We start from the raw sequence: 15,442 nt of genomic DNA on the forward strand, positions 1-15,442 counted from the left end.
TTATGAGTGCAATATTTATTTGTTATTTATTTGACCACTTTAAGTGAAATGCCATGCTCAGTTTTGTTTTGTATCATTCTTCTCATGTACACTCTCTCACAATACAACCACAGTTCAGATAAATGTTTTTTTATTTTTTATAAATCCTTTGTATATTATATTACCGTTCAAATGTAAAAATACAAATACTATACTCAAGTTTATACTCAAGTAATAATCATGTTTATAAACAATGTACTCTACAACAGTAGAGTGATTGACATTGATATTCAAACCAAACGTGATTATGTATGTTTGGATGGATTATTCACTCAATACTCAATTAAATGAACATGAAACCCTATTCCCCATATAGTGCACTACTTTTGAACAGTGCCCATAGGGTAGTGGACTAAGTAGTGGACTATGTAGGGAATAGGGTTTCATTCAATTATGTGTTTAATTAAACCCTTAACAGTTTAAATGATTGGTTTCATTAGTTTATTCTCAAGATGTTATGCATCAATATGTACACTAGATGGCAGAGTTAGGCAAGCCAAAAAACCTCATTATTTCAAAATAGGTTATTTTGAACCTGTTCACCCCGTTGAAGCCGACTGTCTTATGTAATGAATATGAATATGCTAATATGCTCATCAGAATACTCTCTACAAGTGTAAACACTAAGCAGCCTATGTGAGCAGAATTAAATTGAATTTTACTCTGAAAATAAAACGCATCACAAGATGGGGGATGACATGAAAGTATTACACGACGCTGAACAAAAAATATAAACACAACATGCAACAATTTCAAAGATTTACAGTTCATATAAGGACATCAGTCAATTTAAATAAATTCATTAGGCCCTAATCTATGGATTTCACTTGACTGGGAATACAGATATGTTTCTGTTGGTCACAGATACCTTAAAAAAAAGTAGGGGGCGTGGATCAGAAAACCAGTCAGTATCTGGTGTCACCACCATTTGCTTCATGCAGCGTGACATTTCCTTCGTTTAGAGTTGATCAGGCTGTTGATTGTGGCCTGTGGAATCTTGTCCCTCTCCTCATCAATGGCTGTGTGAAGTTGCTGAATATTGGCGGGAACTGGAACACGCTGTTGTACACGTCGATCCAGAGCATCTTAAACATTCTAAATGGGTGACACGTCTGGTGAGTACACAGGCCATGGAAGAACTGGGACATTTTCAGCTTCCAGGAATTGTGCGACATGGATTGCATTATCATGCTGAAACATGAGGTGATGGTGACGGGAGAATGACACGACAATGGGCCTCAGGATCTCGTCACGGTGTCTCTGCATTCAAATTGCCATAGATAAAATGCAATTGTGTTTGTTGTCCGTAGCTTATGCCTGCCCATACCATAACCCCACCGCCACCATGGGGCACTCTGTTCACAATGTTGACATCAGCAAACCGCTCGCCCACACGACGCCATACACGCCGTCTACCATCTGCCCAGTACAGTTGAAACTGTGATTCATCCGTGAAGAGCACACTTCTCCAGCGGGCCAGTGGCCATCGAAGGTGAGCATTTTACCACTAAAGTCCATTACGACGCAGAACTGCAGTCAGGCCAAGACCCTGGTGAGGACGACGAGCATGCAGATGAGCTTCCCTGAGACGGTTTCTGACAGTTTGTGCAGAAATTCTTCGGTTGTGCAAACCCACAGTTTCATCAATTGTCCAGTTAGCTGCTTGCAGACGATGAAGAAGCCAGATGGGGAGTTCCTGGACTGGCGTGGTTACACTTGGTCTGTGATTGTGATGCCAGTTGGACATGCTGGCAAAATCTCAAAAACTATGTTGGAGGTGGCTTATGGTAGAGCTATGAACATTCAATTCTCTGTCAACAGCTGTGAACATTCCTGCAGTCATCATGCCAATTGCACGCTCCCTCAAAACTTGAGACATCGTGGCATTGTGTTGTGTGACAAAACTTCACATTTTAGAGTGGCCATTTATTGTCCCCGGCACAAGGTGCACCTGTGTAATGATCATGCTTTTTAATCAGCTTATTGATATGCCACACCTGCCAGGTAGATGGATTATCTTGGCAAAAGAGAAATGCTCACTAAAAGAGATGTAAACAAATTTGTGCACAGCATTTGAGAGAAATAAGCTTTTGGTGTGCATGGAAAAATTCTGGGCTGTTTTATTTCAACTCATTAAACATGGGACTCACACTTTACATGTTGCGTTTATATATTTCTTTGTTCTGCGTTCACACTTATTTCCAAAGTGGTCATGGCATTAGGACACAACAGGTAGCGTTAATGCTTATTCTATCCCCATGAAATTGTTTTTTTTTTCTTTCTTCATTCGGCAGTTAAGTTGATACAAGGATAACTTGGTGGTAATGCGTTTATGTAAAATCCGCCTCCTCAAATGAAGGAGAATTATCTTAGTCAAAGAGCATCAGTGCGAGGAAGAGAACATTCAAGAGTGAAGTACAGGCATCGCATCATATTCGCTCCTGATTGCAAGGGCACATGTGTTACGAGAAGGAGAGGTGAAAGCCCCTCTTGCACAGCATCACTTTTTAATAAGATAGAAGAAAAAGAATCGTTGATAATATAGAAAATATAATCACGATGCCTCCGATTATAATAATTTCTAATGATGTTGTTATGAAGAGGTTATCCATGGGTAATAACGACTGTTACTTCTTGACCGTGTCTCAAAGGACTTGTATAAGTGCTGATCGGCATTGCACCATGGTAGCAACACATGAGAGGAATTTTTATAGACAATTATGTATAGTTTGAAGTGCACCTGCTGCATTACAGCAAAGGAAGCTACCCATCTTTCAAGGATCTCACAGTAGTGTAACTCATATCATTTCATATTTATAGAGGTGTTTGTGTGTGTGTGAATTCATTGTTTAGCTATCCTAATTGAGTCTCTCTCTATATATAATGAGGTGTACCCCCGATGTAGCCTCAGCCTACATTGCACAGCGTACCCAACAAGTAGTTGAAACAGGCCTGCATGAATCTACAGTCAGTGATATTTTAAAGCCCTTTTAGTCCTAGTCACGTTTTCAAATGATATCAACTGAGTTCATAAAGGGAGTGGTATAGAATAATATCTCCTTCAAATGACTCCTCGGCGCAAAAAGGGTTAATTTATTGGGGCTGTTGCACGCCCCAGGCAGCCTACAGGATGAGTTGGTTGCGTCGTCTCTGACTGACTATGGTGAGGCTGAGGGAGGAGGAGGGAGGATACTTCTGGTTGGAGAAGCAAAAGATCCTGAACCTTCCTGGAAAACAACCTCACACATCTCACGCGCCTCTCTGCATCGAGGACGACATCGTCGCAAATTGATGGAATATTCCAAGCGCGTTTATCCGTTTGGATCATAGGGGTCAACTTTCATGTTAAAGAAACTTGATCGAATTTTTTTTTTTTTTTTGGGGGGGGGGACTCAGATGGATTTCGTGACTAAGGTGAGGACCTTGGGTTATTGCTTTTAAGCGGCTCCAATCATTTCACAAAATTCACATAGAAATTAGCAGCTCTTTAAATTTGCACAATTTGTAGATTTGATGTAGAATACAAAACTCCCAATATTCCATAAATTGAAACTGTCGTTTAAGGTCGCGAAGTCGGTATCCTTGATTGAACTGTTGAATTATTGAAGCTACATCATTTGCTTATTAATTTATATTATTACACAAATATTTTGCCAACAAAAGCTTTACAAGCCCAGATTTATAGAGATATTTTGAGATTGCGAACATAAGAGTATTTAGGGGAGGTGTAGCCAATAGCAGGTGGTTTTATTCAAGGCCACTCTGCCTGCAGCGCGCATTGGGACTTGTTGAAGCAGAGAACAACTGTCGACAGGACGAATAGTTGGATAAATGAGTAGTATCATAACGACTGACATGAGAACGAACTCTGAACCGTCACCGTGTACTCGTTTTTTATTTTGCATCAGGGGTATATAATAACGGATAAACACAAACCAACGGAATAACCAACCGTCTATTCAACTAAATCTATGATCAGCTCGGTGTGTGTTTCGTCTTACCGAGGACGAAAGTCAGGTAACAAACCTCCGTCCAAGACATGTCTAAAGGAAGAGATGACCAGGGGGGAAGACTCGGAAAAAATTGTTATCAATGTTGGTGGCACAAGACACGAAACCTACAAGAGCACACTTAGGACCCTACCGGGGACACGCCTGGCCTGGTTAGCCGACCCGCCAGAGCCAAACGCAAACAAGGAATCCCTCCCCGTAGGACCCATATCGACAACTACAAACGAGTTATTTTTCGACAGGCACCCTGGCATATTCGCTTATGTGTTGAACTATTATAGAACTGGCAAGCTTCATTGCCCCGCCGATGTCTGCGGGCCTCTTTTTGAAGAGGAGTTGGCGTTTTGGGGGATAGATGAGACCGACGTGGAGCCGTGTTGCTGGATGACATACCGGCAGCACCGGGACGCAGAGGAGGCACTGGACATATTCGAACCACCGGACCCAGATGACACGGACGATGAACTACCCAGACGGTTCGGCATTGAGGACTGCCCGGAAAGATCGAGGGGATGCTGCGAAGTTTGCCAACCAAAGATATGGGCACTCTTTGAGGACCCCTACTCATCCAGGGCTGCTAGAGTAAGTGTACCTTTTATTTTGTTTTTGCATAATAAACCATGCTTATAAACCAGGGTCGCTACAATACTATTGTAATTTGTAGGAATAGGCTTCCTGTTCATAAACCCCCACAGTTAATCATTAGAGTAATGCAATGCAATCAACAGGTGTTCTAGAGAGCGTGTCCGCAGACGCGCCACCGACAATCAACAGGTGTGTGTGTCTGTTCTCTCAGTTGCATCTGGCTGCTGTGGAACACCAAACAAGACAAGCCGCTAGCCGGAAAGAACGCGCTGGTGTGGAAATAGCATCGTACAGAGAATGATGTTGTGTCACTAAGTTCAAAGGCATATAATTTTCCTGGGTCGTTTAATTAGCATAGGTTATACACATGAAATCACATTTTATTGGTCACATACACGTATTTAGCAGATGTTATTGAGGGTGTAGCCCTAAATGTTACCATTAATGACATGAGGATTCTATGACTGGAATGCAATCTCTGGCATTATGTACTACTATATGGTAACACACTAAAGTAAACCATTCAAGTCCAATTCAGACGTTGAAGTCTTATAGGCCTATTTTCAAGTTCACCTATGACTGTCCCTATGACTGTCCCTATGACTGTCTCGCCCTGGCACCTTATTGTAGCAGTAACAGCCATCAGCAGCATGAATGGTTGTTATCTCTCTGTCATGAATGTGTGTCATATTGTGTCTCATGCTCGTCACTTAAAAATAGACTCTTATATGTTTTTTGTAAGTAGGCAGGTTTCCATTGACCCAGGTTTATTTGACAAAAGCAATGCCGCAAAAAAAGAATATTATTGGACACGTCCCAGCTAGCACAGTGGATCTGGGCCGATTCCGGCTGAGAGTCAGGGGAACTCGGCTGAGAGTCAGACTCGGCCGACATCATGTGGCCGATCATCGGGCCGATTCTGGTGAGAGTTATCTGGCCCAAATGTATTACTTTGGGGCTTGAGCCGATTCCTGTGTGAGTTATCTGGCCCAAATGTATTATTTGGGGCTCGAGCCGATTCCAGTGTGCGTTATCTGGCCCAAATGTATTACTTTGGGCATGGGCCGATTCTGGTGAAAGTTATCTGGCCCAAATGTATTACTTGGGGCTCGGGCCGATTCCGGTGTGAGTTATCTGGCCCAAATGTATTACTTGGGGCTCAGGCTTATTGGGTCTACTCTCTGGCAGATGATTACACGGGCTGCTTTATATAATTGACATTTCATGATTTATTTTTTCCATACTCTCTCATTGTTTCTATGATAATTGTATTTTTTTAACATTTAAATGAAATTTTTTAAGAGTCCTGACCGCGTTCGGGAGACCCATGAGGCGACACACAATTGGCCGAGCGTCGTCCGAGTTAGGGGAGGTTTTGGCCGGCCCGGGATGGCCTTGTTCCATCGCGCTGTAGCGACTCCTGTGGCGGGCTGTAACGTTCGTCGTAGAGAGGAGACCAAGGTGCAGCGGGGTAAGTGCTCATGATACATTTTATTATAACTCAGAACACTAAACAAAACAACAAAGGAAACCGAACGTCACGTTCTGCGGGCTTTACTGAGCTGTACAAAAACAAGATCCCACAACTGAAGGAGGGAAAAGGGCTGCCTAAGTATGATTCCCAATCAGAGACAACGATAGACAGCTGCCTCTGATTGGAAACCATACTCGGCCAAAACAAAGAAATACAAAAACTAGATTGCCCACCCCACATCACACCCATACCTAACCAAACTAGAGGAAATAAAACGCCTCTCTAAGGTCAGGGCGTGACACGGGCCAGGTGCATGCACGCTGACATGGTCACCAGGTGTACGGTGTTTCCTCCGAAACAAAATGTGTTTTTTTTGTGGATGGGTATAATTTTTATGTATAAAATAGTAATATTTAAAATGACTAAATTGGTTAATTTTGTATACATTTATTTAAATTTGCATCGGGGGGGGATTCTGGTAAGATGCCGACAAAGTCAGAAACGGGCCGATTCTGGGCAGTCATTCATTTTGATTCCAGGCCAAGTCCGACACCCGATTCCGAGTCGATTCAATCAGTTCCGGCCCCCCCCCATTGCTAGCTGGGATGTAATGGAAACGGCATATATAGGAGACATTTTATCTGTACGACAGGGGTGGATTTTTATTTTGTCTAACTTTCTGTATTACAACAAATGATGATGGAAACTGTGTTTTTCCAATAAATTATTATTGTAGAATACTTTTGAAGGTACAAGGGGCACGTGATGTCATCACGTAATTATAAGCTCTATCAAATCGAATTGTATTGGTCACATACACGTATTTAGCAGATGTTATTGCGGGTGTAGAGAAATGCTTGTGTTCCTAGATATCTAACAATTCACAACAATACAAATAAATCTAAAAGTAAAATAATGCAATTAAGAAATATATAAATATTAGGACGAGCAATGTCGGAGTGGCATTGACTAAAATACAGTAGAATAGAATACAGTATATACACATGAAATTAGTAAAGCAGTATGTAAAAATTATTAAAGTGACTAGTGTTCCATTATTAACCTCTCCAGCGTCTCATCCCGTCAGCGGGATCAAAATCCAGCGAAAAATCATATCGCCAATTAGCATAAAAAAAAATCATAATTGAAAAAAGATTTTTTTTTTTATAGATACACCTCTCCTGAATCGACCCACGTCGTCCGATTTCAAAAAGGTTTTACAGGAAAAGCAAATCATTAGATTATGTTACATGAGTCCATCGTAAAAAGCAGCTTCATAGCCATTTTCCGACCAACCACTTGCATCACATATAATCAAAAAACAGCTAAATGCAGCACTAACCTTTTACAAACTTCATCAGATGGCACCCCTAGGACATCATGTTATACAATGCATGCATTCTTTTGTTCAATAAAGGTCATATTTATATATAAAAACAGCATTTTACATCGGCGTCTGACGTTGACTAAATAATTTCCCCTCAAATGCGTCCCGGTAAACAATGCTACAATTCCCTAAATTACTATCCGATAACGATTTTTTACATTTATATTGTCAATCTAACATTTATAGATGAATATCTCTTGAGAACACCTGTCATACCAGATTTTAAATTAACTTTACTGGGTAATCACACTTTGCGATAAAAGGAGATGCGATACTCAGAAAATGAGCTAATATACAGAGCTCGGCGCCATCTTGGCACAATCGCATGTCACATCTCATCTTGTATAATATTGTCAATAATCGCCTACCTTTAGTTGTCTTCATCAGAAAGCATCCCAGGTCCATAACAGATGTATTTTCGGTCGAAAAAGTCCATACTTCACGTTCCATTAGCCTGCTGTTGGTAGCGCGTCCTTGGGCTCTCTCCAAATTCTCCGATGTGCGCAGGGCTGAAGTTTCGGATAAAATGATTCTCCCGCCTGTAGGTTCGTTCAAACATGTCAAACGTTGTAAAACATTAATCTTCAGGGCCTGTAACACCAAGAGAGCCAATAAGATTCGAGGGGGATGATTTAATTGTCTTTCAAACCCATTCCAAAGGTGGGGGTGGACATGGCCGCCGCCGTCATAATGGTGATGGCCCATCCCCTGTGACCAATTTCCAATGAGTCTCATTCACTGAGTTTCGACTGTATAAGGCTCAAACCACTGTGAAAAGACTGGCGACATCTAGTGGAAGCAATAGGAAGTGCTCACTGAACCATGGTTAACGGTGTGATTTATAGGGAAAGATGAGAAGTCGAGTCCACAATTCTGAATTCCACTTCCTGTTTCAATCGGTCTCGGGGTTTTGACTGCCATTTGAGTTCTACTCACAGACACCATTCAAACAGTTTTAGAAACTTTAGGGTGTTTTCTATCCATATATAATAAGTATATGCATGCCCTAGCTTCTGAGTTTGATTAGTAGGCCGTTGAAAATGGGAACGATTTTTTTTCAAAATGCGCTGTGGCGCCCCCTATCCTAGGGTATCCTCAAGAGGTTTTAAAGTGGTCAGTGATTCCATGTCTATGTCTATAGGGCAGCAGCCTCTAAGGTACAGGGCAGGGTACTGGGTGGAAGCCGGCTAGTGATGGCTATTTAACATTCTGATGGCCTTGATAGAAGCTGATTTTCCGTCTCTCGGTCCCAGCTTTGATGCACGTGTACTGACCTCGCCTTCTGGATGGTAGTGGGGTGAACAGGCCGTGGCTCGGGGGGTTGATGTCCTTGATGATCTTTTTGGCCTTCATGTGGCACACGGGAAGGGTAGGGTAGGTAGCATGAGTTTTTACTCACCAAAGTAACAACGTGGTCAAAGACTTAGTAACTTAGTTGTAGTCACAATGTGGTTACCTATAACTACAAAAGTAGTTGTGTTTTGGGGTTTTGAAATATTTATCACCTTTTTTTAGGACATCTTTGAAACTACCCACAAAGCACTCTTTCACAACATCTTATGGAGAATCTACTCTTCGTTTGCTAGCTCGAGCTGGCTAATGTTAGCCAGCCATGCTAGCATGTAATTACATTCCAGACCGAGCATTGGCAGTGGTGAGTTACAATCCACCAAGCACAAGGAGGTGTGATGTAAACAACAAATCACATGATCTTGCTCGGCTATTCCAGGCAGCTCTGACTTCTCCTCTGCTGGCAGACTTACCTGCTCTAATTGTTTAGTACCTTGTCTGTTCTTTCATTGTCCTATATTTGTTTTGTCAACTTTTAGACCTGTTCTCTGTGAACTAAGCTACCAGAGGTTTTCAACCTTGGTTTAGTGCTCGCTATATCACTTCTGGATTAGCTACCCTCACTGATTTCCCCTCGGCTGATGAAACTGCCTCACTCTCTGAAGCACCTCTCTTCTCGGCTCTTCCTTGTTAGTTACCTCAGCTGCTCTTTACCATGGTATGGGCATCAACCGTGAATCGGTAAGTATCCGCTCTGTCTATACTTTTTTATCTGAACGTACTTTGGTGCGAAAAGTGTGAATCAATCCCAGAACAACAGCAAAGTACCTTGTGAAGATGCTGGATGAAACGGGTACAAAAGTATCTATATCCACAGTAAAACGAGTCCTATATCAACATAACCTGAAAGGCCGCTCAGCAAGGAAGAAGCCACTGCTCCAAAACCACCATAAAAAAGACAGACTACGGTTTGCAACTGCACATGGCGACAAAGATCGTACTTGTTGGATAGTTTTGTACTCGTTTCCTCCAGCATCTTCACAAGGTCAGTTGCTGTTGTTCTGGGATTGATTTGCACTTTTCGCAGCAAAGTACGTTCATCTCTAGGAGACACAACGCGTCTCCTTCCTGAGCAGTACGGCAGCTGCGTGGTCCCATGGTGTTTACACTCGCGTACTATTGTTTGTACAGATTAACGTGGTACCTTCAGGCGTTTGGAAATTGCTCCCAAGGATGAACCAGACTTGTGGAGGTCTACAATTTTGAGTTTGAAGGTAGGCCTTGAAATACATCCACCTCTAACTGACTCAAATTATGTCAATTAGCCTATCAGAAGCTTCTAAAGCCATGACATCATTTTCTGGAATTTTCCAAGCTGTTTAAAGGCACAGTCAACTTAGTGTATGTAAACTTCTGACACACTGTAATTGTGATACAGTGAATTATAAGTGAAATAATAACAATTGTTGGAAAAATGACTTGTGTCATGCACAAAGTAGATGTTCTAACCGACTTGCCAAAACTATAGTTTGTTAACAAGAAATGTGTGGAGTGGTTGAAAAATGAGTTTTAATGACGTCGGCGTTAAACTAGACATTTTGCCTATGCCGATGTTGGCATTTATAGAAAATATCGGCCGATTCCAATATGAGTACCGATATATCGTGCATTCCTAATATTTATGTCAGAGTTTACATTGTCGGGAATAGGCTGACAGGACAAGGATTGCCCTGACTTTCAAGAATGTCTGAATTGCTTCACCTTGCTCTTCTGGTTGGCTGGCAAGCTTTACCATCCAATTATTTCAGGTCTACCGGAGTGCACGTTTCACCATGGCACGGACTGTGGCAATACGTTGGCACATGAGGAATATTCGAATATGGCAAATATTTGTCAATTAATGCATTCTATCCATGCTGGCTTTCCTGGGCTACCAGAGACATGTAACAGAGAGGTGGGATGGCTGAGACATGTAACAGATTGGTGGGAGGGCTGAGGCATGAAACAGATTGGTGGGAGGGCTGAGACATGAAACAGATTGGTGGGAGGGCTGAGACATGTAACAGATTGGTGGGAGGGCTGAGACATGTAACAGATTGGTGGGAGGGCTGAGGCATGAAACAGAGAGGTGGGAGGACTGAGACATGAAACAGATTGGTAGGAGGGCTGAGACATGAAACAGATTGGTGGGAGGGCTGAGAGATGAAACAGAGAGGTGGGAGGGCTGAGACATGAAACAGAGAGGTGGGAGGGCTGAGACATGAAACAGATTGGTGGGAGGACTGAGACATGAAACAGATTGGTGGGAGGACTGAGACATGTAACAGATTGGTGGGAGGACTGAGACATGAAACAGAGAGGTGGGAGGACTGAGACATGAAACAGATTGGTGGGAGGACTGAGACATGAAACAGATTGGTGGGAGGACTGAGACATGAAACAGAGAGGTGGGAGGACTGAGACATGAAACAGATTGGTGGGAGGACTGAGACATGAAACAGAGAGGTGGGAGGACTGAGACATGAAACAGATTGGTGGGAGGGCTGAGACATGAAACAGAGAGGTGGGAGGACTGAGACATGAAACAGAGAGGTGGGAGGACTGAGACATGAAACAGAGAGGTGGGAGGGCTGAGACATGAAACAGAGAGGTGGGAGGGCTGAGACATGAAACAGCGAGGTGGGAGGGCTGAGACATGAAACAGAGAGGTGGGAGGACTGAGACATGAAACAGCGAGGTGGGAGGGCTGAGACATGTAGCAGATTGGTGGGAGGGCTGAGGCATGAAACAGAGGTGGGAGGACTGAGACATGTAACAGAGAGGTGGGAGGACTGAGACATGAAACAGAGAGGTGGGAGGGCTGAGACATGAAACAGATTGGTGGGAGGGCTGAGACATGAAACAGAGAGGTGGGAGGGCTGAGACATGAAACAGAGAGGTGGGAGGGCTGAGACATGAAACAGAGAGGTGGGAGGGCTGAGACATGAAACAGATTGGTGGGAGGGCTGAGACATGAAACAGATTGGTGGGAGGACTGAGACATGAAACAGAGAGGTGGGAGGACTGAGACATGAAACAGATTGGTGGGAGGGCTGAGACATGAAACAGAGAGGTGGGAGGGCTGAGACATGAAACAGATTGGTGGGAGGACTGAGACATGAAACAGAGAGGTGGGAGGACTGAGACATGAAACAGATTGGTGGGAGGGCTGAGACATGAAACAGATTGGTGGGAGGGCTGAGACATGAAACAGAGAGGTGGGAGGGCTGAGACATGAAACAGAGAGGTGGGAGGGCTGAGACATGAAACAGAGAGGTGGGAGGGCTGAGACATGAAACAGATTGGTGGGAGGGCTGAGACATGAAACAGAGAGGTGGGAGGACTGAGACATGAAACAGATTGGTGGGAGGACTGAGACATGAAACAGATTGGTGGGAGGGCTGAGACATGAAACAGAGAGGTGGGAGGGCTGAGACATGAAACAGATTGGTGGGAGGGCTGAGACATGAAACAGAGAGGTGGGAGGACATACAGGCTGTCACCAATATGTTATTGCTAAATTTTCCTACATGGGTAATATAACACTTCAACCAATATATACTTTGTCAACACAGTAGGTTTTTGCGAAAAAGTTACATTTTGTGATTGATGATAACACTTTCAAATGAGAACATCACTTCAATAGAATATAATAGCATTTGGGAGCCTAGAATTAGGAACATTTACCTTTTGATCATGCCACAACGGTTACATGTCATTAATTAATGACATCATACTGTATCACTTATAGCCAGCCTATAAATATATTCTTTGGTAGACTATAATTTGGAGAATTTCCCTTCGATTTTGCGACTACTGTAACCTATATAATAATCATATAAAGTGACCATAATAAGAACCACAAAAGGTGGATCAGGTGGTATTTTGTGTGTAATTCACTGGATCATCAGTGGAATAATTAATGTCAATATTTCTAGCCAGTTGAGATAATCTTCGATTTTCAGCTAAATATTTCCCAGAGGACGTCACATTATGAGGCAGACGTGTGAGAGAGCAGAGTGCTCCACAGTTAATGGCTAGCATCTAGCCGCTAATGGCTTCTCAACCAATGAGAGAGAGAGAGAGAGAGAGAGAGAGAGAGAAAGAGAGAGAGAGAAAAAAAAGAGAGAGAAAGAGTTGGAGAGAGATGGAAAGAAAAAAGAGATGGAGAGAGAGAGATGGAAAGAAAAAAGAGATGGAGAGAGAGAGAGAGAGAAAGAGTTGGAGAGAGAGATGGAAAGAAAAAAGAGATGGAGAGAGAGACAAAAGGAAAGAAAGAGAGAGAGAGAGACAAAAGGAAAGAAAGAGAGAGAGATAAAGAGAGAGAGAGATGTAAAGAAAGAGAGTGCTTATTGAGGCAAATGCGAAGGCAGGTATCAAGTTACATTATATCAGCAACTACCTCATAAATGGGAAGCAAGGCCAGGCTGCTGTATATATATTGTCATCAAGTGTATTTATCATTTGATGGACCTATGATTGCATTGCATTCAAGGAGAATGCATTACTAGCCTAAGGCTTTCGATCAGGTCTATTGACAGTTTCCTAATATTTAGCTTATAATGCCTTGGTGGAAAGGTGCCACACCAGCCTTCTCATCTCTTTATAGAAACAGGATATTTCCCATTGATATATATTAAGTCTATAGGCCACACTGTCCTGTTCTACCAGACAGCTTAGTACCTCCTGGTACATACAGTCTGTCACAGTGCAGTGCAGAGAGCAGACAGACATCACAGTGGCTTGCAACCGTATGTCTTGTCTGCTGTCATAGCTGAGCTTCTAGAATTGTGTGTGTGTATGTATGTGTGTGTGTGTGTGTATGTATGTGTGTGTGGTGTATGTATGTGTGTGTATGTGTGTGGTGTGGTGTGCAGCGGTTGGAACTGGTTCAGGGATTTTTTTCTTCTTCGAGGTACAGAATCAGAACCGGGTTACGAAAGTGATCTATACTGGTCTGGGACGGAACCGTTATTTAAAAGCATGGGAATCGGAACCTGTTAGGGACCTGTTGGGGATAGAATCCCACTGACGGGATCGCTAGCATGGCGGGAAATTCAAAACAGCAAAAATCTAATAATTTCAATTTCTCAAACAATCAATTTTACACCATTTGAAAGATAAACATCTCCTTAATCGAACCACATTGTCCGATTTCAAAGAGGCTTTACGGCGAAAGCATAAAATTAGATTATGTTAGGAGAGTACATAGCCAAAAAAGTACACACATCCATTTTCAATTCAAGGACAGGCGTCACCAAAAGCAGAAAACCAGCTAAAATTAAGCACTAACCTTTGACAATCTTCATCAGATGACACTCCTAGGACATTATACATGCATTTTTTGTTCTATCAAGTTCATATTTATATCCAAAAACAGCATTTTACATCGGCGCGTGTCGTTGAGAAAATGTGTCTCCCCCAAAACTGCCAATGGATTTACAAAAAATACTCATTAGAAAACGTGGTTAAAGTATTAAACTGTTATTCAAAGAATTATAGATTAACCTCTATGGGCTAGGTGGGACGCTAGCGTGCCACCCGTGGTGCACTCCATCAACAGCAGGTGCATTTCAAGAGCGGCAAATTTGAATCCAAATAAATGTCAAAATTCAAATTTTTCAAACATACAACTATTTTACACCCTTTGAAAGATAAAGATCTCCTTAATCTAACCACGTTTTACGATTTCAAAAAGGTTTTACGGCGAAAGCATAAATTTAGAGTATGTTAGGACAGTACATTTACAAGAGTTGTGTGTAATGTTTTGTCAATTCAAAGACAGGGTCACCAAAACCATAAAACCAGCTAAAATGATGCACTAACCTTTTACAATCTCCATCAGATGACACTCCTAGGACATTATGTTAGACAATGCATGCATTTTTAGTTCTATCAAGTTCATATTTATATCCAAAAACAGCGTTTTACTATGGCATTGATGTTGAGGAAATCGTTTCCCTCCAATAACCGGCAGTCAAGTCAGCGTCACAAATTAAATAATTAAAATTAGAAAACATTGGTAAAATATTATATTGTCATTTAAAGAATTATAGATTTACATCTCTTGAACGCAATCAACTTGCCAGATTTAAAAATAACCTTACTGGGAAATCACACTTTGCAATAATCTGAGCACTGCGCCCAGAAAAATACGCGTTGCGATACAGACTAGACGTCATGTTGGGGAGATCTAAAATCGAAAATACTATGTAAATAATCCATTACCTTTGATTCTCTTCATCAGATGTCACTTCCAGGTATCACAGGTCCATAACGAATGTAGTTTTGTTCAAAAAAGCTCATCATTTATGTCCAAAAATCTCCGTCTTGTTAGCACATGAACTAAGCCAGCCGGACTTCTCGTCATGAACGAGGGGAAAAAATATATTTCCGTTCATTCAAACATGTCAAACGTTGTATAGCATAAATCATTAGGGCCTTTTTAACCAGAACATGAATAATATTCAAGGTGGACGAATGCATACTCTTTTATAACGTATTGGAACGAGGGTACCCAACATGAACTCGCGCCAGGTGTCTAATGGGCCATCATCGTTCCATGGCTCTTGTTCGGTCAGATCTCCCTCCAGAAGACTCAAAACACTTTGTAAAGGC

The 15,442-nt window shown here is 42.2% G+C and overlaps 1 protein-coding gene across 1 annotated transcript in view; it reads left to right on the top strand.

Moving 5' to 3' along the window:
• Nucleotides 1–3,232: 3,232 nt before the first annotated feature.
• LOC106566387 (potassium voltage-gated channel, Shaw-related subfamily, member 4) overlaps nt 3,233–15,442 on the top strand; it is a 68,560-nt gene continuing 56,350 nt past the window's right edge. Inside the window, exon 1 of the mRNA XM_014134361.2 lies at nt 3,233–4,631. Coding sequence (XP_013989836.1) covers nt 4,011–4,631 — 621 coding nt within the window. The 5' untranslated portion in view covers nt 3,233–4,010. The remainder of the gene's footprint in view (nt 4,632–15,442) is intronic.

The sequence above is a fragment of the Salmo salar genome, chromosome ssa13 (genome assembly GCF_905237065.1).
Source record: "Salmo salar chromosome ssa13, Ssal_v3.1, whole genome shotgun sequence".
NCBI lineage: Eukaryota > Metazoa > Chordata > Actinopteri > Salmoniformes > Salmonidae > Salmo > Salmo salar.